The following is a 21,996-nucleotide window of genomic DNA, read 5'->3' as shown; positions in this document are numbered from 1 at the left end:
CAACAGAGAAATGACACATGGGAAAAAAAAAGTCTGAAAAAGGTGCCCTGGTGCCTAAATAACTGTTAAAACTGTAAATGCAACAGCTTATTTGAGCATATTCAGGTTAACACAAAATCAGCACCTCCCCTGCCATTCTGCTGGAGCTGTCCATGTCAGTGTGCTTGGCTGTGTTTGCTTCAGTCATCATTCATAATTTTACTCAATTCTTTGTTATCGTGTAACAGAATACATCATTGTCATTGTAGATCCAGGGTGGAAGACAAAAAGAAGAACAAACAGGTGTGGCAAAAAAGAACATGGACAAAGAAAGTGTAACATAAAAGCTGAGAGTGAAATGTGCTCTTGCTCTGTTGTGGTAAAATAAGCACTGTTACTAAAAGCTGTAGACTATATTCCAAAGGATAGATAGTCACCGTTGACAGGACATAGGATTTATCAAACCTATATTCGCACCATAAACATGAAACATGAAGACACTTCTCCACAGACAAAAAGAAAGAAAGGTGGTAGAAAGAGAGGCAGATGGGCCTTGCCTCCCTAAGAAGTGTGACATTGCTGCATTTCCTGTATCTGTGAGGGAACACAACCTACTTACAATAAACCACATTCCTTCCAGGTCAGTCACTTAAGCTGCATCACAAATGGATGATTGCAAAATAAGAAAGAAAAAAAAAATCAGTACACAGTTTGTGCTGAAGTAGGCATAGTGTTTCCTCTTCTTGTGGTCTAACCATGGGGAGGGGGGGGTGAAAAACTGCTCTTGCAAACTATCTGATACACAAAACAGATCCAGAAGACCGGCAGGGAGTGGGCCATTCAACACTATTCATTTCTGGGGGAGATGAGAGTCATTTCCTCTCAACATATTTCACAAACTGACAAAAGATTTGATCTGTCAATCCTCTGAACCGCGCACAACTGAGAACTCAGAATACCTGTGTTTAGTGTATAAGCCGAGCAAAAGTGTCATTATGGATAAAATCAGTGTGAGTGCACACCATTATGTGGCATGCATCCACAATAAGAACATTAAGATAAGCAGTATGTTTTTTCCAGTAAGTCAGAGATAATCTCCCACACCCAATGAACTCTATGTTCCAGGCTTGCAGAACAACTTGTATATGTCTCACTTGTGAGGGAAAACCCGTACATAAACACAGAGTATACCAAAGCTTAATGACAAACTAAAGTCACATGCATGCTGTCTGTCAAACTGCTGCTAATCTGCGAGACAAACAACACGGGTCTAAGCATACACCATCCAATTAGTCTGTAATAAATGGAAGTGCAATAAGAAATAGCCATAAAAACGTGGGCTGTAAAAGGAGCAGCATTATGAGGCTGGGATCACAGGCTGCGAAGGAGGGATTGTCAGTAGTATGTTGACTAACAGACAGAGTGAGCATAGAGGCAAATGAGAACTGTAAATGAGATGTCTTTAGTTAAGTGTCCTGTCCTTTCTCCTGCCATCAAATTCTCTTTATTTCAGAAATGAGGTCCACATGAGATCAAATAGACAAAAGGATTAAAGGCTATCACACAAAATGGTCATCAATTACCCACTTTTAGACAAAGAAATACACTTTTATTCACCAAACTCTGTGCATTTCTTAAATGTTGGCAGGCTGACGAATATTACATAAAATCCTGGCACACACATTACAAGCCCTGTGGCTCCATTGTGAGTAATTATCATTTACACAAGTTTTACCATAATCCTATCGATATAACAATATACTGTATATCTTTTGTCATAAATGATGGCATGTGTCCTCTGTAAAATAAACTTGAAAACTCTGTCAGAGTATGTATGTATGTATGATCTGTTTGAATGTTAAAATTATTAATTGTGAGATGAATAAAGACACAACCTGTTTTACAAGCATTTAAGTTCTCAGGCTCGTTACTCATACAAAGGTCAAACAATAGAGACAATAACCCACCCTGCCAAACCCCTTTAGCTGAAAAAGCAGACAAAAGCAGCTCCCTGTAAGCACATATTTCAAGTTGTTCATGACTGTCTTGAATCTTAATGATAAAATCTGACAGTTTATGTTAGAGCATAGATGCAAATATCTGTGCTGTGCTTGCTTTTAACCGCAACTTGATTATTAATTAAATAGAAAATGGACTGCACTTATAAAGCTAGGTGCAAACAGAAATAAACTAATACCATTCACACACCCTGATGGTACAGCCATCAAAAAGCAATTTGGGGTTTAGTATCTTACCCAAGAAAAACCTCAACACACAGACCGAAGCAGCCATGGATTAAAACCACCGATGTGCTAATTAGTGGACGACCCGCTCTACCCTCGGAGCTCCAGCTGAACATCAAAAATTAAAATCTGTCCATAAAAATTCTCTTAATCATCATGGAAAGTACACTATCAGGTACACCACCCTAAAGTTTTAACGTCCTGTTTTTTAATCCGTTTATGGTTATGACAGGAACTGACAGTCGAGAGTTGACAGTCAGGTAGAACATCATGGACTCAAAAGCGAGTAGAACAAGAGAGGAGAAGCAGAACAAATTGTTTTGATGAGCATATTTTAGATATTCAGCAGTTATCAGTTCCACATTCACTTTCGTTGTCTGTCTGTCTGTCCTGTATCCCTGATCTAAATGGGTTTTAACGCTGACATTTCTCCAACGTGCACATGGTAGGCATGATGATTTATTAATCTGTTAAAAGAACCACGCTTACTGTGATTAAGACCTCAGTGACAACAAGATAACCTGGTTAAGATGTTTACATGGCAGTAGCAATAGCCTCATCTCATTTCCACAACCCAGCTTTAATTAAATTACCGTAGGTTATATAACCGCATTAATCTTCCGATCTGCTCTACAGTTACAGTGCCACTGATGAAAGTTAAAACACTCAACTATCCCTCTTCCACCTCCCACATAAACTGGTTTCCAGGTCTATATGGTCCAGGGAGTCTGAGAATCAAGACTGAGAACTTATGTATGCCTCAGTTTTTTAAACCTAACTTTACAATTTACCTTTGTATCTGTGAGCAGTTCAGATGCAGCAGTTAGTCTTTTAAACAACACTTAAGTCTCCTAGTTTATCCACCATATGTGTTTTGATTCATAGATTTTGTGGGAAAATGATGTACCTGAAGTATTTTAAGTACACTGTAATCTATAAAGAGCATTTAGGAATATAAATTAATATACTAAATATATATTAAGAGGATTTTATGGAGATGTTAGCACGTCTTACCTTATATACAGCCAGAAACATTGAGATTTATACAATTCAATTGCAAATAGTTGTTTCTGCAGGTATCTCAGCACCCATGATGTCTGTATGCAAAGAGCTCTAAAGCCTGATCCGTAACTTCAAACCAAAATGAATGGTTGACATCACACGTGCATCCAGTCACATGACCCACATGACTGAATTCTGGAGCTAAAGCTGTGTAAAATTGCTGGTTTTACACTTAAGCCTCATGTTTGTTTGGAGAGATGACAAGTCACTGCACATTTCTCTGAGGTTAAAACCAAGTGCGCCAGCCAGAACTTCCCACAATATTGCATCTTCTCACCACATTAGCCTCATTGTATAATCCTCCTAATCTGCAAAATATCTTATGCTGCATATTGCCTGTAAAGACAAAGAAAAAAAGCTGTTTAGGGACATGAAGGCATGACGTCATGTGAAAAGCTTTCGAGCTGAGACATACTGATGAATAAAGTGGGGGAGACTGAGCTGTGGCCGTAAACACAACTGCCAAAGCTGGCAAAACAAACACTTGTTGGACAAAGAACAAAAAAGGAGTAGAATCACTTTCATGGTACAGTTAAGTATGAGACATTTAAGCAGGCAATGAGCTAGGCACCTGTTTTTATCATGGCGCCTTAAACTGGGGCTTTGCTCAGAAAACTTTTGAGGATTTCTGTGTTGCTAATAAAGAAAAATGTTGTTGTTGTGCCGTGTACTGATTATTTTTACTCAAAATCTGAATCATCCTTTAAAATATTCATTAAAATGCCTAATAGGGTTTGGCAATTAATGCCTTTACTGCTATTTGTCCAAATCTGGAGGAATTATAGTTAGGATTTCATCAAAGCCAAAAATATTTTGATGTTATTTTTTAGCCCTAGTTAGCATTGAGCTGAAAATAAGCAAATGATTTGATATGCATACATGCCCCATGGGCCTGTACAGGTTTCATGCTTGTTTCTACTCAGCTCAGAAACTCTGCCTGAACAACACGAGTCACTCAGCACACAGTCCATACTGTAATCCCAGCCAGCAGAATTCCCTGTAAGTGCTTTCTTTCCACACTACCCCTGGATCTCCTCCAAGTCTGACATAAAAAAAAAAAAAAAAAATTAAAAAAAAATAGAACAAAGGTCAAAAATAATGCAAAAGTGATAGTGGGGTTTTTTCCCCTTGTATTTCACAACTCAAATCCCACATAGTACATGCCTTCCATACTCAAAAGTGAGAGAGAATGCTAGTTGAGAGCCTGAGGAACGTCATGGCAGCAACAACAAAGACCTCGCCGGCTGAGCGACTGAGGGCTTGCCTCCAGCTGACCCACAGCCGTGACATGCTGGTGTAGGTGCTGTGAGGTTATTTATACTTTTCAAAAACCTTCTGAGGGGTTTTAATGACACCCTGCTGTTCGGAGCACTTTACCTGCAGGATTTATTGTAAGTTATGGTGTTCAAAAGACGCTGTGACCATAATGATGTTGCCAAGAGATGGGCTGACAGCTCCTTGTTCTGGTTGGGGATATAGTCAAATACAGAGGAAAACACAGGACTTTCCTCAAAAAGCAACGACAGTGTGGCTGCAAAGCTGTGGGCATCTTTTTCTTATTGTAAAAAAGTGAACCTCTCATCTGTCTGCATGAGAATAATGACATGAAAGTGTAACTTACTGACAAAAATCGATGGTTGAATATTGTGCAAAAATATTGTGTTCTGGAGTAAAATGGAGGGATACGGAGGTATATTGACGAAACAAAGATTTGAGCGAGCACAAATCGAATTCTAAGCACCCACTCAGTCTGCAAGTCAACATTTGAGAGTGCAAAGGCCCAGATTTGTAAGAGCAGAATTAGATTTGAGTGTGTTGCTGTTCTGGCAGCTTCTGAAACCTTTGAGATGCAAAAGATAGCTTGCCAACCATTTGAGTAGCAAGTTGCAACAGGACACACCCACATCTGGACATCAGGGTCATGTCTTTTTCAGACTTAAAGTCCACACAAGGAAAAATATATTCTTTTTGAATATATTTCTCCTTTGGAAGCACTGTTGACAATGTGTGATTTGATTTTTTATGCCTATATGCAGTATTGTTTAGCCTAAAATTTCCATTTCTGTGGATCTGCACTGTAGATTGAAGTTGAGCCAAATTCTGCTTCCAACTGTCTGACTGTCTGGTGATCCAACCGTCGACTAGTTTATTCATACCAGTATGCTGAATTTGTGCCACGCCTTCCTGAAAATACCGTCATTCTGAATGTAGCCACAGCCCATAATCCTTTTATAGTTATTAGTGGTATTTGTTTCGTTTTTGTATCCCACATGGAGCTGGATACAAGTTCTGCATCCTACATCTGGTTCAGAAAAATCACACAGAAATTAACATAACATAACCGCTAGTAACTACTTTTAAACGGTCCAGTGTGTAACATTCAGGAGGATCTATTGGCAGAAAATAATTATTCACAGGTATGTTTTCGTTAGTGTATAATCACCTGAATATTAATATAATATCGTTGTGTTTTTGTTACCTTAGAACGAGCTGTTTTTATCTACAGAGGGAGCGGGTCATCTTCTACGGAGTCCACCATACAGTAGCTCAGAACTCACAAACTAAATACTGACTCTAGACGAGGTTTCTCGTGTTCTTTTTGCAGCCACCATAGTTTCGGAGCGGGAGGGTGAGTCGAGGCCGTTGCTATAAGCACCTACACCGAAACACTAGACCTTTAAATTAACCTGATCCTACTCCACCATAACGGGATTTTTTAATGCGATTTTTGTCATTTAACATCAACGCATTTTAATTTTTAAGATAATGCAGACAAATGCTGCTCTTTGTATCCATCTGTTGTTTAAAAAACATCACTGTCTCTGCTTTGTTTATGAGAGTATAAGGAAGGAGACTCTAAAATGATGACCGTCCACTTCCAGGTCAAACTGAACAGGTGACACCCAGTCCTCAGGGGACCCCAATTGTGAGCTTTGATCCTTCCCAGCGTGAGAATACTGTTTGCTCAAATATAATTACATAATTCCTCTGGTGAAATCCTCCTGTTCTGCTGACGATTCTGTCCTCCCTCGCACAAAAGTCAGATTCTAACGAAAGTTCATAAACAACTTTAAAATTATTGTTGGTATTCCGAATCAATTTACAATCCTAGGAAGTATTACAATTCTTATGTAAAACCCTCTGTGCAGCACCAGAGCCAGATCAAAGTTATTCATCTGAGAGAATTTATTAAAGGGAACACAGCCCCATCTTTTTTCACTTTAAACACTCTTTTAGTCCTGACGCGTGTAAATCATCAGTATCATCACAGCACTTAGTCACTGAGTCACACAGAGGTTGAGGCTATTATGAATATAATGCCATTCAAGTGCATATTTGTTGTATGCCCTGTGATTGTCCTAAGTACAAAATAAGGTCATGGTTTACCCTTTATCCACCACTAATAACCACAGAAACACACACACACACACACACACACTCAACAGCTGAAGGTGTGAAAGAAGGGTCTAAACTAACAGTAAAGTTAAAATGACGGCACGATGCCATCCACGACTTAGTGATGACTAAAAGGCGTCACAGCTGAGGCCACTACCTAACCTCGGGACTGTGAGTCATTGGTGTACTACAACGGGGAGAAAGGGTGACATCATTCTAGAGTCATCATCCTCTTCGGATGGGCTCCTATAGAAAGCTCTCACTATGCACGAGGGGGGCCTACTTTCTGAAAACCACGTGACCTTCTGGTACTCTGCAGGCTGCACCCAACTAGAAAATGCATACTAGTGCATGCAATGTGCGGATGTGTAAAGTGCCAGGTTGTACGTGCAGGACTACAATACTACAGTGGAAGGCGATTCTTTCGCTAGGTGTTGGTGAAGCCTCATTGTTTACTGAGCACAGATCACATCTCAAGAGGAGGCACCACTTTGGCACATGATGCAACCATGGACATGCCACCGATCAGCCGTCTTCAAAAAGAGAAGCTGATAAACGATGATAAAAAAAAACAAAAACGCTGTTAATCTGCATTTTTTAACACCGGCAACCTAGTTCAACTTGTTCCTGCCAGCGTGTTTAGTGGAAAATGAGTGACACACACACATACACACCCACCCAGGTGTTTACAGGACAAGAGTAAGTTATAGACACCAAAACAAAAATGTGCACAAAAACACCCCCCACCCGCCGAAGAAATGCGAGCCACCCCGAAGCGTGCACGCCGTGGGTTGCCCTCAATTCAAAACAGCCAAAGTATGAAAACGTAAACAAAAGGCTTAACTAACATTTCCCTTGTTCCCCCCTCCCCGGCACCTTTACCACATCGATAAGCAGCCCGTGGGGAGATAACTCTGACGGGGCCTCTGTGGGTGGTGGGAACCCGCTCTGGCCGTTGTGCAATGGTGCTTTCGACAGTGTTCTGCAACAACTGCTTACCATACGGATCCGTAAGCACCGGAGCCGACGGGAGATAAGTGCTGATACCGCTCCGGGACCTCCCACACGGTTTTGTTGAGCTCCTGTCGGTAGAAAGTGGGTCTCTCCTTCTGCGACATTCCTGCGGATTTACCAGCCGCGCAGTGACAAAACAAGGCAGCGGAAACTTCTGCCCTCTCTCTCCTCTCCTCTCCTCCCCGTGTGGCACGACGGTGTGTGTGTGTGTGTGTGTGTGGTGCAGCTGCTCCCTGGTAGAAAAAAAACTCAACCCTGAGACGGTCCTGAATCGCACCAAAACTTCGGCCGCCCTTGTCGTGCAAAATTCGGTGCAGCTGTGCAAAAGAGAAAATCCCCACCTCTCCGTGCACGCCGGGGCGCTTGGAGACAACTTCCTCTAGAAAACGCGCTCGGGTCAGGAAGCTCAGTCTGGACGAGCTTTCGTTGAAATGTTTCGCCCTGTTCTGTTCGCTTGGCTGAGGCGCGCGCAAACGTGAACGCGTACGTTTCTTTCGTCACACTGCGCGCCCCCGGCTGTGAACTGTGTGTTTTTTTTCTCTCTCTCTCTCTCTCTCTCTCTCTCTCTCTCTCTCTCTCTCTCTCTCTCGCGAGAACTGGGTCGCTATTGAGAAACCAGGGGATATCCCGTCCGTGCTGTAAGACGTGAGTGGGAATCTCCCTCTGTCAGTCACGGAACATGTTTTGCCTGTTTGAATGTACCATTTACATTATGTAATAGCAGGTTTACAGTGTTTACTGAAAAACACCTGAATGGAAACTGAATGAAGCAATAACATCTCTTTAACTCATCTGCCTCTGTCAGATCCACAATTACAGAACTGGACTAATCTACCTGGGGAACTTCATATCATATGTTATATGTTATTATAAACCATGTTGTGATTATATATCATATTTATACAATATATTATTATTATATTAATAATAATTGTATTATTATTATTATTATATTACATATATATTTATTGTATCTTTCTTGTATAGTCAAGTATCTATTATACATATGTTATATATCATATCTCGTGTGTATATATATATATATGTGTGTGTGTGTGTGTGTGTGTGTACATATAATACATACACATATTATTATTATTATTATATACTGTTATTAACCACAACACTACCTTATCATCAGTACTAATACCACCATCTTGCAACTACAACTTCTTTGCACCTTATCTACCTCAAGTATTTTATTCTATTGTTGTATTTTATTGTATTTAGATGTACCTGGCTGCTATGACGACCCAATTTCCCTTCGGAGATTAATAAAGTCTATCTATCTATCTAAAAATTGTAAACAAAGTAATGCACATTGGCTGTAATATTATTGGACTCCATGGACTTTGTTTTACTACTCAATCACAATTATGTAATTACGATAAGTAAAACATGTCGATCAATGTAAAACATAATGATTGATTGCACAAGTACCAGTATTTACACTTTTATTAAGGCACAGGCCTAAAAATAGCAAGAGCCATCATTTCTTTTTTTATTAGCTGCATAATTAGTTGAAAGGAAATCACCTGTACGTAAACAAGGTGAGACAAGAAACTGTGATTCGATTGGTCAATATGTAAAATATCATAAGGACAAAGGATAATTACAAACAGGCCTTATTCATGGCAGAAATGTTGATATGTCGCAGTAGGAAAAGCACAGGTGTGAATAATAAAATACTGTCTGAATTTAATTTAGCTGCTTCTGTTTTCAGTTTTCAATAAAAAGGAAATATGGCACATTTATACATCTCCTAATGGCAGGTTTGTGAAGAGCGCACTAGAGGCAGAAGCCAGCAAGAGGCTCATGGCATGTGTAAATAAGGCATAGGGTTCATTGGGTGAGATTAACACCCGAAGACTCAGCGTGTAACAGGACATCTCTGTTTGTTCCCATTTTCCAGGAGCACAAAATCACCAGCGCTGAACAGTACAGTACAATAGTACATACAAATACTGCTGCCTGGGTGCTTCTTCAGTCCAAGTTTGTTGGAAAAAAAACATCTGACCTGTTTGACAAAAAGTATATGGGAGAATGAAAATCCCTAAAATTGTGGGGATTTCTCTGGGGACTCTCTGTAGCAGTCCCTGGTGGGTTTGTGAGGGGAAAAATTAATAAATACAGAGATATACTGGGAGGAAAGATGAGATGATGAGATATGACTTATTTTACACAAAGACCTGAAGTCAACACTGCACATACCATAGATGGCTTTAAAAATGAATTATGTTATTGTCCAGGAAGGGCCAAAATTAGTCCTCTGGCCTCAGTCCAATCCAGAGTTTGTGGCAGGAGTTCAGAACTGCTGGTCACTCAGTCCTAATGTGTCCGGACAGAGCTTGAGCAGTTTTGCAAAGAATGGCGGATAAACTGCTTAGACCAGCTCTATACATATACAATAGACTCAGGGATGTAACTGCTATTCAAACTACCTTAACTAAATATTAACTTGAAGAAGGTGAATACGTATACATTCAATCATTCCAGTTTTTACTTGATTTATATGATTTTTGTACTTTATTTGTGTTGATTAGTGCCAAAAAACAGCATATATGTATAGAGGCACTAAATGTCACTGAGACCTGACATTTGTTTCTTAAAGACAACGAACACAGAAATTGTCTGATTAATGTTTTACTCAAAATTGCATTGCATCCCTTCCCAAAACAATTTCTTCTTTTAAAAAATAAAAAATAAGGTGGCAGAATTAAACTTAACAGCATGTAATTAAGATGGCATTAGAAGCACCATCCCTATTTGGCATTGCATTTAATCTTCAGGCATGTCTGATATAGTGATTTAATTTTCACAATTAGTTGAGTTATTACTCTTGTGATACTCCACAATTGTGATAAAACTTCCTGCGTGACTTACAGTTCCATTTTTAACCATTTCTGACATTTAAAACATGTTATCTAGTTTTAGATGTCAAAGGAAATACAACATACACCTGTGCAAAATGTGTATTTCAAACCTAAAACAAAGAGATACAAAACAGCACTGTTAAGAAAAGATAAGAGATGCATAAAAGTAAAATATTGTGTACACAAGAACATCTTAATATATTAGCTTTGTTTATCTTCCCCTCCACCCTTGACAGAAGAAGTGATAGAGAAAAAAAAACAGTATTATTGGGAGCAAGCAGAATTGATCATTGTCATTTTGATCAAACATAACCTCTGACAAATCTCTACTGGTCATATCTTTTCCCAAATATATACAGCTAGGCTAATTTTAGGTTGTATACAGGTATAACGCACACGCTGCCCTTCAATCTCCTGCATCCTTCAGTATAAATATTTATGGGGTGTGGATGGAGACAACCAACATTATTACCCTACAACAAAATGATACCATGTGACCCAACAGGCTCTCTCCTCTGTAATAACTGTGGGGTAGATTCAGGATGCCCTTCATGTCTGTAGTGCACCCACATAATTAAGGGAGGAATGATGTACCCAGTCACCAGAAGGGGGCAGCACCGGCTAGTCTTTCACATAGGTCCACAGGGCCAGGGGTTTCATCAGTCATGTAATCCAAGAGGAGTCCCACAACAAGGATTAGCACATGAACACAGAGATGAGTCCATTCCCAGTCTGCACACGTCCAGTCTTTTCCAGTCCAGTCTGTTTCTTATCATTTCAAGAAGACAATGTAGAAAGCCATAGCCAAACAGGAAGCTGCCACGGCAATGTGAAGCCGTGTCCCAATTATCGCCGCTGAGAAGAGAGATGGAGGATCGAGGGGTGAGTGTAGAAAGGTCAACCACACACATACAGATCAAGGAGAATATAGTAAACCATGTAAACATATGTGTTATTAGTGTGGTCTGAAAATATTCAAGAAAAAAATAAAACTTTATTGTCACTGTACTGCTGTGCAAGACATCAACAAAACAGAATTATTTGGGCAGTGCCACAATTTCTGTTGTTTTGACTTCTGTACAACACAACGCTAAATCTCTCTTTTCACAATGGACAATCTTACTTGTTATAGCAGTGAGAGGACAGGTGGAATTAATAACATTAACAATGGCTTGGCTCCATTTAAGTATCCCAGTAAGCCAGTATGCCAGTGAACCAGCATACACACCTGAGCTGGGAAAACCATATGGGCCGCATCATTTATTAATGTTATTATTTACACTTGTTCTTTCTCCCTGCTATGAAATGTCAAAATGCCATTTGTACACGTACAAGTTCCACACTGCTAATGTTGCAGGTGGAGTGGATGGATGGAAATCTACAGATGTTGAAACACCTCTCCACTGTAACATACATCTCTTTTTCTCCCCAGCAACATATGTAGTAGACGCCAAACACACAATTGACATCTTCCACCCTTTCATAATTGATTTTGGTGTAACCACTTGTTAAAGAAAGAACTCTCAAGTTTTAGGTATTGCCATAGGGCGTTTTGAGTAGAAATCATGCGCTGAAAGAGCACATTGTTCATTCATTATAATACATCTACCTTTGTAGAAGACGCCCCACACTCCTTTCTTCTCTGACAGCAGCCAGCTGTTGAGGCGAGGCACCTTTTTAAGGTATGCACAGGTGCAGATGAACAGCAGCCCAAACACCAAGATACCATCGAAAGAGTACACTGATGGAAGAAGAGTAAGATAATATCATACAGTCTGCCTTACCTCAGTCAGCTCAAGCTAGTCACACAGTACAAAACTAAATCTGTAAGCTGAACTAAATGAGACAGAAATAACCACAGAAACATAATATGAAGACACGCGGGAGTTTAGCATCGGTCCACATTAACTTAACATCACAGAGTCATTTAAAGAATAACACAAACACCCTGTCCACCATTACCCTACATGTACAAGCTCCTACTGTTATAAGTAGCTTAATAATAACGCACAACAGCAGAAAAAGGCTGATATTTTCAGGACTAACGTCAGTTAACGTTACCTTCTTACAGGTTTTCTTTATTTTATTCTATTAATGTTGTTGTTGATTAGCTGGTTGTCTGATTTGTTTAGCATTAGCCACCGATACTGTAACGTTAGTCAACCCTAGTTAGCAAGAAACCCTGAAGCCTGACAAAGAAATACGATGTTACTAGCATAAAATGTTTGAACACAAGAGCTTTTCGCTAAGGACGACAAACTCTGCCATTAATCTGTAATTTATAACACTGTTAAAAGGAGTAAATAAGTAATAGTTTTGGTGGCAGCAGACTAGCAGTGCTGCCCAGGGCCACGTCTACACCTAAGCTAACCTAGCTTCAATGTTAGCCTCCCGTTCAAGAAGCAGCTAACGTTAGCTTAACTGTCATGTCCTGTTGTGCTACAGACATTTCTTAGATAGTTGCATAATACAGTAACCTACCATTTGTCATATTCGCAGTTTGCTCCTTGACGATATTATATGACTGTTTCTTCCTTTACATTAGCAATACATCATGTATTACAGTGGAGATATGATGCAGTCGGTCGGTTGACATTTCCGGTTTCACTGGCTTACGATCTTCTTTTAGGTTTCATGTTTGTTGTTGTTCATCTACCATTACTGCCATCTACTGGAGTTTATGAGCTACAGCCTGCCTGAGATTTATATTCATCCATAAAATTACTTTACTGATATACGATAATAATGCACATTTACCTTAAAACCTTAAGCAGCTGATAGTTTTATCGTATCTTCCCATAAATGTCACCATGGTAACCTTCAGTTCATACAGTAAGGAGGTAGGAACAAGTTAATTATATTCTAACCCAATCCAGAGTTATTAATCAACAACCAAAAGACCTAAAACTGAACACACTGAACTATTTGGGGCCAAAAGGACACTTAAAAGATAGAAAAGTATTTTTTTTTTAAATATTGTCCATTAAGTGTATTGTCATCAACATGTTTAAGATGTTTTAATCAAAAGGGTTGAATTGAATAAACAACGTAAGTAAAAATATGGTACATTTTTGTTGTGGTTCTGTTGTAAAGATGGTTAAATGGTCCCTTACACCCCCTCCTGTACTGTAGAAGGAAGACAACGACAGGATTAACAAAGTGGTGAAAAATGCTGGCTCTGCTGCAGCTCTGAACACGGACACACCTTGGGCAGAAGGCTACATGGGGAAAGGATGAGGATTAAACTGAGCTTCCAACCACACTAAAATGAGCTGACACCACTATACAGCCACATCCACCTCATCCCCCAGGGTCCACCATGGAGCAATTTGTGCTGACAGCCATCATCTATTCCTGAGTGCTTTCTGTCTGAATATCCTCAGTCTCAGCCACTGAGGAGGGTACTGAATCCGGGTACCTGCGATACTTGGTGTTACTTTACAATTTGCTCCAGACTAACTAACCTGTAAAAAGAAATAGCCTGTACAGTTTAAAGCATATATCAATAACAATCTGTATAGTAACACTATATCTGCCATACTGTGCATATGCTCTACCACCCCTGTTTCAAACCTCTGGAAAAGCATTATGGTCAGGCTGAAAACATTTTTTTTATCACAATGTGTACTGTTTTTGTAATACACCTGTACTTTGTCACATTGAGTTGTGTAATGCATATGTAATGCCTATTCACATGCCTTAACCTCGGCTTTCTGCTTAACTACAGCCATCCTTTTTGTTTACATTACATCTCTATCTGCTATATTTCACGTATGTATTGATTAGTCCCAATTTATTGTTTTCACTCGGGTAATACTATGCATGTTTTTCATCGCAAGCAACATCTACTGCCGCTTTTTGGAAAATCCTCTTACCATCGTCATTTGCACTTTGTTCATGCTTAATCCCTACATTTCTATTTAATATGTTGTAGGGATGAAATTATTTGTCTTTGCTACACTGACCTGATTTTGCCTCAGGACCATGGAAATATCCTCATGGTCTGTTTCACTGTGATATTTTTACATCTCAAATGTAATTTGTAGGCAGCAGGACAGTGGTGTGTAACTCTATATTGTGGGAAAACTAGATTAAAGATAGATTTAACACTACATTAGAATTGAATGTAAATCTGAAATATACCTCACTCCCCTCAGTGTCTGTGATAATTGTTGGATCCACAAAAGCACTAAAGCCATATTTGTTTTGTTGGTATTTCAGGCTGCATTATCCTAATCAATGTCATTGCATTACATTATCCTAATCCCTCCATATGTTGTTCCTGCCTCAGAGACAACAGAAGTTTCTCTCCTTATGGGAACAAGGGTGGATCAAAGGGTTGTAGGACAGTTAATAAGATTTGATGACAGGAGAATGTAGCACACCTGTTTAGATCAGCGTCACTGTAGCTGCAGCTTGCTGTGCACCCTATGAACAACAGCAAGCTTCTGCTCCTTCTCCTCCACCATTTGCTTCTGCGTAAACAGCACATCTCACCTTTCAGCAATGCGACTCTACAACAGCACACAGGTGAGACTTTTTTATCATTACTTCTGTGGTGTGATGTGATGTTAGTAATGATGTGGACAACAACTGGAAGTTAGTAAATTATTTATCATAACCTGAGGGGGAAAACATCTGATTATGCCTTATCATATCTGAGTTGGGCAATGTTTGTTCTGGGCTCAGGTTTTCAAAGAATGGGAGAAGATTAGGACTTCAAAAACCGGGATAAAGTGGAAATAACATTTATTTTCATAACAGGAAGCTCATACTACAGCCTTTATATGTAGAGCAGATAATATTCATAAACCATGTTGATTTTATTTTGCACATTTTCTTGTCTTTACTATGGATGTATGAAAGTCACTAAACTGACCGAAAGCATAATTTGTGACCGTCCTTTAATCCATTAAACATATCGACTAAGTAGCTTCTTGTTTTTGAAAACAAAAAACAATGTTTTGATGTAATATACAACTCATTCCTACAACAAAATACTATATACTGTCATATCATCTCAACAATGACTTCCTCTTCATGTGGATGTGAGTATGTAAAGAGGTGTTGATTCCTGTTTTTTTGACTAAGTGTGGTCTGTGTGAATTTGCGTGTTTTAAGGCTAAAAAAATATACAAAAGATCTTTACATCAATTCAATTTTGCAAATGGAATTGACTTACTTTCCTGCTGTTTTTCATTCAGGCATCACAAAAAACAGGTCTTCAAAATAGAAGAGGTAAGATAAAGTCAAGTTTGTATTGCTTCAAAAGAAACAAATGAAATGATCTTCTCATTTAGTCGGAAGTTGTAGCCGATCACTTTTAAAGTCACTCTTATAAGACATATAACTTTAACATAAGCAACATCTTTTTTTAAAAAACATTTAACTACATAAAGATAAAAGACTGACAAGGATTTGTGACTGTGTGTGCTGGCTTGTACTTATGTATGGCAGAGAGACATCACTGCTGGATGGTCCCATCACGCCAGGTGACAGAGAGTCAGCAACAGGAGGGTGGTGACCTCATCAAACCCATGATGCCAAATCCTGTCCTGGCTTCTCATCAACACAGAGCCCTTCACCGAGAGCTGCTATTCTGCTACAGACAGTGAGAAAACACTGAGCTCCGTACCTGCTGTCTATGATCAGGTCACATAGGCTGCGGGTACATGCTGATCCATGTACACAAAAATGAGATATTAGTCAAGGAACATCTACCAGAGTGTTTCTCTTGATCAGCATTTTATTCGCCTCCTGCAGAGAATCCTCTTTCCAGCAGGCCAGAGTTGTGGCCGGGGATAAGCAGCATGTTTAGGTGGCGTTTAACACTGATCAAGTCAAAGGTAAAACACCTTGCTAGAGATCAATGCTAATCTCACTACACAGCCAAGTCAGTGCTCTTAATCTCTTCTGTCAGACAGCAAAAACAATATCACCACCTAAAAAAAGAATTTGGTTTGTGAAGTATAAAAAAAAATTAGAAACCCAACAACATTAAATCCAAATATGATATGATTACTCAATATAAACCCCAGACTTCATCATTAAGCTGAATTGAGAATTGCTTTCCATTGAAATACACCCACAACACTCCAGGTAAGAAGTTTTATGCGGTTTTTTGGTTGCTTATCCTCATCTAGAGATCCCATCTTATTTTTTCCCCCATGTGTCATCAGAGGTCTACTAACCAGAAAACAGCCGGAGCTGCAGCGTGTGCTGGAACAGAAACAGAGAGAGCAACACAAGCAGAGAGAGCTGGCCCTCTGTCCTCCCTCTGACTTGGAGGTGAAGCTATGCACGAGACAGCAGAGAATGCAAGAGGTAAGGATGTTAGCGAAGAAGGGAATACGGCATACAGTAACCTTATTATTACAGCATTTGTAATAATCTATTTAGTCTTTGAGCATGTGTGAACAAGCCTGCAGATATTGGCAAATGTACAATCTCATTAAGGAGGATGTCCAAACACAGATGTTTCCTGTCTTGCAGTACGAGCTGGAGGAGAAGAAGAGGAGTGAGAGCCGGAAGAATGAACCAGAGTTTGTTCGTGTGAGAGGAACCCTGAAACGTAGCCAAACGTTTTCCTTGTGACGACCAGAGTGTAGACAAACAAACAGTTAGCAGACAAGTTCCCACAATCAGTAAAAAGGAATGATTTTTGATTGACAACTGCATATTTTTCAGATTGGATTAACCAAAACTCATTTATTTTGAGAGTAATGTTTAAGCATAATGGATCATCAATTTATTGATAATTTGGAGTTAAAATGTTGTGTTTAAGCCATCAAGCAAAAAAAAGGGTGTTTTTACGTTAGAACCATTTGTTAATGGCTATATAAAGTTTTGTTTAAAAATAATTTATCAAGTCCTCTTGGTAACAATTCTGCCTTTTGTAGAGACTTTTACAACATGTTTGCTTTTGACTATGACACATCCTTTTTATACAATGACTATATAAGAATATAAATGACAAAAATACATTGAAAGTTTTTAATAAAACATCCAGGGAGGCTGACCATGTACGTAAAAACAAACACTGAAACTTAAATTGTATTGGATCAGAATCTGCTAGTGACAACAGTGAAAAATAATCATGTCATTGTTTATAAAAACGTAACAGCGGTCATTAAAATGAACTTGGACGTGGCTCTTTGAGCAGCACTCCTCATCTGTTTGTGCTCCAACATATCGTACCCTTTAAGTCAACGCTGTACACATTTCACAAGTTTTGGGACACAGCTACTGACATCACATCATTGAATAATGACTCATGGACTTTAAAATTATATTTCTATTTAAAAAAAAGTGACCAAGTGCCAGCTGGTAGTCTATATCAAGTTTCTCAATCTGAAGCTGCAAACAAACATTCACCAATAACTTGATATCCATGCACAGTAAATATACTGACCTAAACTTTAAAGGTTCCATTCGTAAGATCTGAAGCAATTTACGTATTATGTGTATGTATTAATTAAGGTGGTGATCTGGCTACCTTTACGTATGTAGGTTACTTTGCCGGCTGTCACTGCGGGGGCAGCCAGCGCCGGATAACGTTATTCAGCTGGCTGGCTAACCTTAGCTTCCCTGCTCGCTAACGTGAGATGAGTTGATATGTCCGTTGGCTAACATTAGCTTGCAAAATTACTTTCCCAGCTAACATGATCCATGATACTAACTTATGTAGTATGACAAACTGTGTTGATTTTAGCCAACAATAAACTACGTAACGGAAACAAAACAAAGGATTGCCGGGGGCAGGGGCATCCAGCTAGCTAACTGTAGCCTAAGCTAAGCTGTGGCTTGGCTGCGTGTTGTGTGTCTGACATTGGTTGCTTCATGGTGTTGGCTGATGGGATTTGTAAACAGCAAGCTGGTTAGTAGCATGAAGTCAATGGTCCAAATAAAATACAGCAACATTGCCGAAAGTAATGTTATTCTAAACATGACTGTAACTGTATTTTCCAGCCTTCAGTCTTGTGTACAGTTTGTCCCTTTTGGCCGATGCCTAAGATGCTAGCTTGCGCCCGGACTGTGTACAGAGTGCAAATGCGAGCAACGTGTTGTTGACTGCAGTTCCCTCAACAGACACTGGTGTCACTATGAACAACAGTTTTCTGAAAGTTATATAGAGAACCTTTAAAGTGAGACTGTTTCAGGAATAAGAAGGCCTGCTGAATAAAGCACATTAAACCATTTTCTCTTACACATTCTTTGTACCTCCAAAACACATGACACATTGTGTACCATTGGCAGTAAACAAAGGTTTTACATTTAAAAAGTTAACATTTCTTGACCATTAATTCGGTGAATTATATACGAGCCCCCCCAACACATTTATAAATACAAACTCTACTCACAAACAGCAACCACAGCCACTGTGCTTCTGTCCCAGCTCAATATCAGTGTGTTGTGTTTGCTGCAGAATAAATTAACAATAAATAAAATACAAAACAATTTGCTTTCACACAAAAAAATGTAGACATCATGGCAGGATAAGAATCTCCCATCTGTGTTTCACTGTACTATCTACTACACTGAAATAACCTTAAACATATCTCATAGTGCTGGAAAATATTAAGCAAAAGGTACAGCAGAAGAAGCACTGACAGAGGAGAGAAGTAGGCCACCAGTGTGGTAAACTGTAGGTAAGGAGAGCACTGACATAAGCATGGGTCCAAATAACAAGGCCAAAGGAGTTTACAAGTCAAAAAGGACACTAGGCTGAAGTTAGCTTCCTATTTAAGAGTTATGGGATGTTCTTTTTGAGTCATTTCTCTCTTGTTACTCCACTTAAAGTTCTGCTTCCAAAAACAGAAAAAATGTGTGATTCAATTACTTGTTCTCCATCCAGACCACATCAAATGGACTAGATTAACACAGAGACTTCAGAGATAGTAGAAAAAATCCTGTTCTTTATTTGGTAAACCTTTATTAGGTTTGTGAAAACTGAAAAAAGAGGTAATGTCATTACTTTTCCTCCATCTAGACCACATTAGACCAGGTCTAGCTCAAAAACCATCATGCCTTAATTGGTCAAACCTATACTTAATGAACATGAAAACTCTAGTTCACTATAGTTTTTTAACCTGCTCTTACATGGTCTACGTGACGAAAAACATTGAAATCACCCTTTTTTTTGTTAACGGCATGAGAAAAATGGTTCTCTGAATCTGAAAGTGGGGTTTTTAAACAGGATTAAGGCATTTTTTATGATATCTGGGACCCGTCACACAACTTAAAATAGTGTAACAATGGAGAATTGGTTGAAAAACATTATGTCTTAATCTTTTCCCAAATTGAATAATACAAATCAGAAGCCAACTTCAGCCTTGTAAAAAGGACAAAAATTAAGGAATGCCATCCTTCCTTTGGCAGCACTGTGAGGGTGGCACACTCCAGTCATACACATACGATAATCGCAGCTTGACTTCCTCCTTGCAGAGCCTGCCATCACGCTGCAGAGTCTGGTGCTTTTCCAACATGTCCTCCAAGCTCTGCTTATGTGTCACCAGGTATTTGTTGTTGCAACCACGCGATTTGTACTCTGTGTCAAAGCGTGGGTCATGTGTCCGCCGAACATCCACTGGTGCCAGCCAGGCACCCAGTGACACATCCTCACTCTGCCACGTCTTGAAGTACCCTGCGTTAAGATGCACATAATGCACCAGGTCAGCTGAGAGGATGTATCCGCCACCCAGTGCGTACGGCAGGTAGTAGTCACAAAGCTCCCAAGAGCTTTCCCGCCACTTCCCAGCTGTTTTCACTCGCCCCCTCCCTGAGAAGAAGCCCCAGTACAACCGATTAGGCTCTTTCCCCTTCAGCTCCTCCTTAAGGAGGTCCAAGCGAGCAAATGTGTCATCATCTGCTTTGAAGACAAACTTGAACTCCACATTCTGGTCCAGCCAGGAGTACATGTGCAACAGCTTCAGAGTTAAGTTCTCGTAAGAATCTCGCAAGTCAGGCAACAAAAGCAAGTCCTTGTGCCGCCCTTGCTCGGTGTTAAGATTCTGAAGGTCCTCATTGGGAAGTCCCTGAGTTCCCACCACAAACATGGCCCGAACATCAGAGTCCCGCTTTGCCAGCCACGTGCTGCGGATGATACTCCTCCGCTCTGTGTACTTAGGTCCGGTTGTGATGAGGACCACAAGGAATGCTGACGAGTCTTTGGATGTGGAGGGGGCATTAGGCTGCTCTGGACGGGGCTGCAAAGCATTGGCATGAGGGGCTAGGCCAGGAGGATCCTGGTGGCCCTGTTTCAGGGTTTCTGAGGTACATTTGGCCAAGAAGACCAGAACTACAGCAAAGCTGCACACAGTGCCAATGACCAGCGCTGTCTTGTGGCGGCACACTAGACGCAAGAGATTCATGGTGCTGAGTCTGGGGTGAAAACACAAATGATTGTTAGTATTAATGTCAATAAAAATATCAGGTCAATCATCAAAACACCCAAATTATAGTTTGCAGCCATACATTTCTGCAAGCATCATCAGAAAACTGAGAACAGTTTGACTTATAAAAGACAAATCAGGATTTTTGGTTTCTCATTGTATAATTTAATGTATGTCTAACTGAAGGTGCAGTTATTAATCACACAGCACTGAATACTTGCTATTCTACGGCTGTGTTTACAGACATGGCAGACGTAAACAAACACGTACGAGCATCAGAAAGGATGGCTTATGTGTCGGTTAGTGTCAGCTTGTGCACATTCAATCCCTGTGCTTTAAAGTTTGGTACTGAGGCTACCATTTATTGCATTTGGATGCCATATTTTGCCTCGGATAACGGCAGCTATCGAGCAAGTAACCATCGCCTCAGCTGCACAGCCAGGATTTTTTAGCACCACCTGCTTGCTAAACTTAGTAGTAGAACTGTAGCCTGTATGCATGTGTCACATCAATGTTGTAAGCATGAATAAATGAAAGAGTATTTGTTAGTTACCTTAGCTTATCGAAAAGTACCTGTCCAGTGATAGATACAGCCAGGGCGGGCCACAGATAGCAGCTCTGCAGAGCTAACGCTAGCTACCGAGATAAGACCCTCTGCGCACTTTGTAAGCTCACTGCAGTCAATGCAAACACACACAAGTTGCTCATATTGGTCTAAACGGGAGATTGAAACCACTAAGTCTAGCGGCGTCGGTCAGACAGGTTACTATAAGCAGCTTAAATCGTCCGCTGGGTGAGTTGAGCCCGGTACCGATGTATTCATTATTTGTCTCGTAGTGTAAACCAAAATCAGTTCTGTGTGGCCGTGACGACGAGGAAACGGAAGTGAAGACCCCGAAAGAAGGGAATATTAAAAATGACACAAAATAAACACTCATATGGACAAATATTTTGTTTTTCTTTCTATAATTGTTGCTTTAATTGGAACAAATGACATACAAGCTACACAAAAATAAACAAACTATTAGCTTAACTTTG

The 21,996-nt window shown here is 39.9% G+C and overlaps 4 protein-coding genes across 14 annotated transcripts in view; 1 reads left to right on the top strand and 3 right to left on the bottom strand.

The window, feature by feature from the left end:
• Positions 1-8,200, bottom strand: part of LOC127371909 (mitogen-activated protein kinase 14A) — a 123,131-nt gene extending 114,931 nt beyond the window's left edge. For 8 of the 11 annotated variants that reach the window (XM_051415121.1, XM_051415130.1, XM_051415127.1 and 5 more), the window contains exon 1: positions 7,680-8,200. In XM_051415121.1, coding sequence (XP_051271081.1) covers positions 7,680-7,798 — 119 coding nt within the window. In that variant the 5' untranslated portion in view covers positions 7,799-8,200. Of the gene's footprint in view, positions 1-2,234; positions 2,524-7,679 lie in introns of those variants that run through there. The other 3 variants (XM_051415134.1, XM_051415133.1, XM_051415125.1) reach the window with 3 other exon arrangements.
• Positions 8,201-9,131: 931 nt separating this feature from the next.
• On the bottom strand, positions 9,132-13,208 carry tmem167b (transmembrane protein 167B). Its single transcript, XM_051415162.1, has 3 exons — positions 13,049-13,208; positions 12,177-12,308; positions 9,132-11,422 (listed from the first exon to the last, which is right to left on the bottom strand). Exons 1-3 carry the CDS (start codon positions 13,056-13,058, stop codon positions 11,340-11,342), a joined length of 225 nt encoding a protein of 74 aa, XP_051271122.1. The 5' UTR covers positions 13,059-13,208; the 3' UTR covers positions 9,132-11,339.
• Positions 13,209-14,865: 1,657 nt separating this feature from the next.
• On the top strand, positions 14,866-17,196 carry LOC127371920 (protein FAM107B-like). The gene is made up of 5 exons (XM_051415158.1): positions 14,866-15,097; positions 15,772-15,805; positions 16,025-16,178; positions 16,747-16,891; positions 17,060-17,196. The coding sequence occupies exons 1-5, from the start codon at positions 15,074-15,076 to the stop codon at positions 17,159-17,161; spliced, it is 459 nt and encodes a 152-aa protein (XP_051271118.1). The 5' UTR covers positions 14,866-15,073; the 3' UTR covers positions 17,162-17,196.
• A 48-nt stretch (positions 17,197-17,244) lies between these two features.
• On the bottom strand, positions 17,245-21,875 carry b3galt6 (UDP-Gal:betaGal beta 1,3-galactosyltransferase polypeptide 6). The gene is made up of 2 exons (XM_051415151.1): positions 21,512-21,875; positions 17,245-20,947 (listed from the first exon to the last, which is right to left on the bottom strand). Exon 2 carries the CDS (start codon positions 20,935-20,937, stop codon positions 19,918-19,920), a length of 1,020 nt encoding a protein of 339 aa, XP_051271111.1. The 5' UTR covers positions 20,938-20,947; positions 21,512-21,875; the 3' UTR covers positions 17,245-19,917.
• Between the last annotated feature and the right edge of the window lie 121 nt (positions 21,876-21,996).

The sequence above is a fragment of the Dicentrarchus labrax genome, unplaced genomic scaffold (assembly GCF_905237075.1).
Source record: "Dicentrarchus labrax unplaced genomic scaffold, dlabrax2021, whole genome shotgun sequence".
Classification (NCBI taxonomy): domain Eukaryota; kingdom Metazoa; phylum Chordata; class Actinopteri; family Moronidae; genus Dicentrarchus; species Dicentrarchus labrax.
The sequence above is the reverse complement of the archived record's forward strand: the minus strand, read 5'-3'. Positions and strand labels throughout refer to the sequence as shown.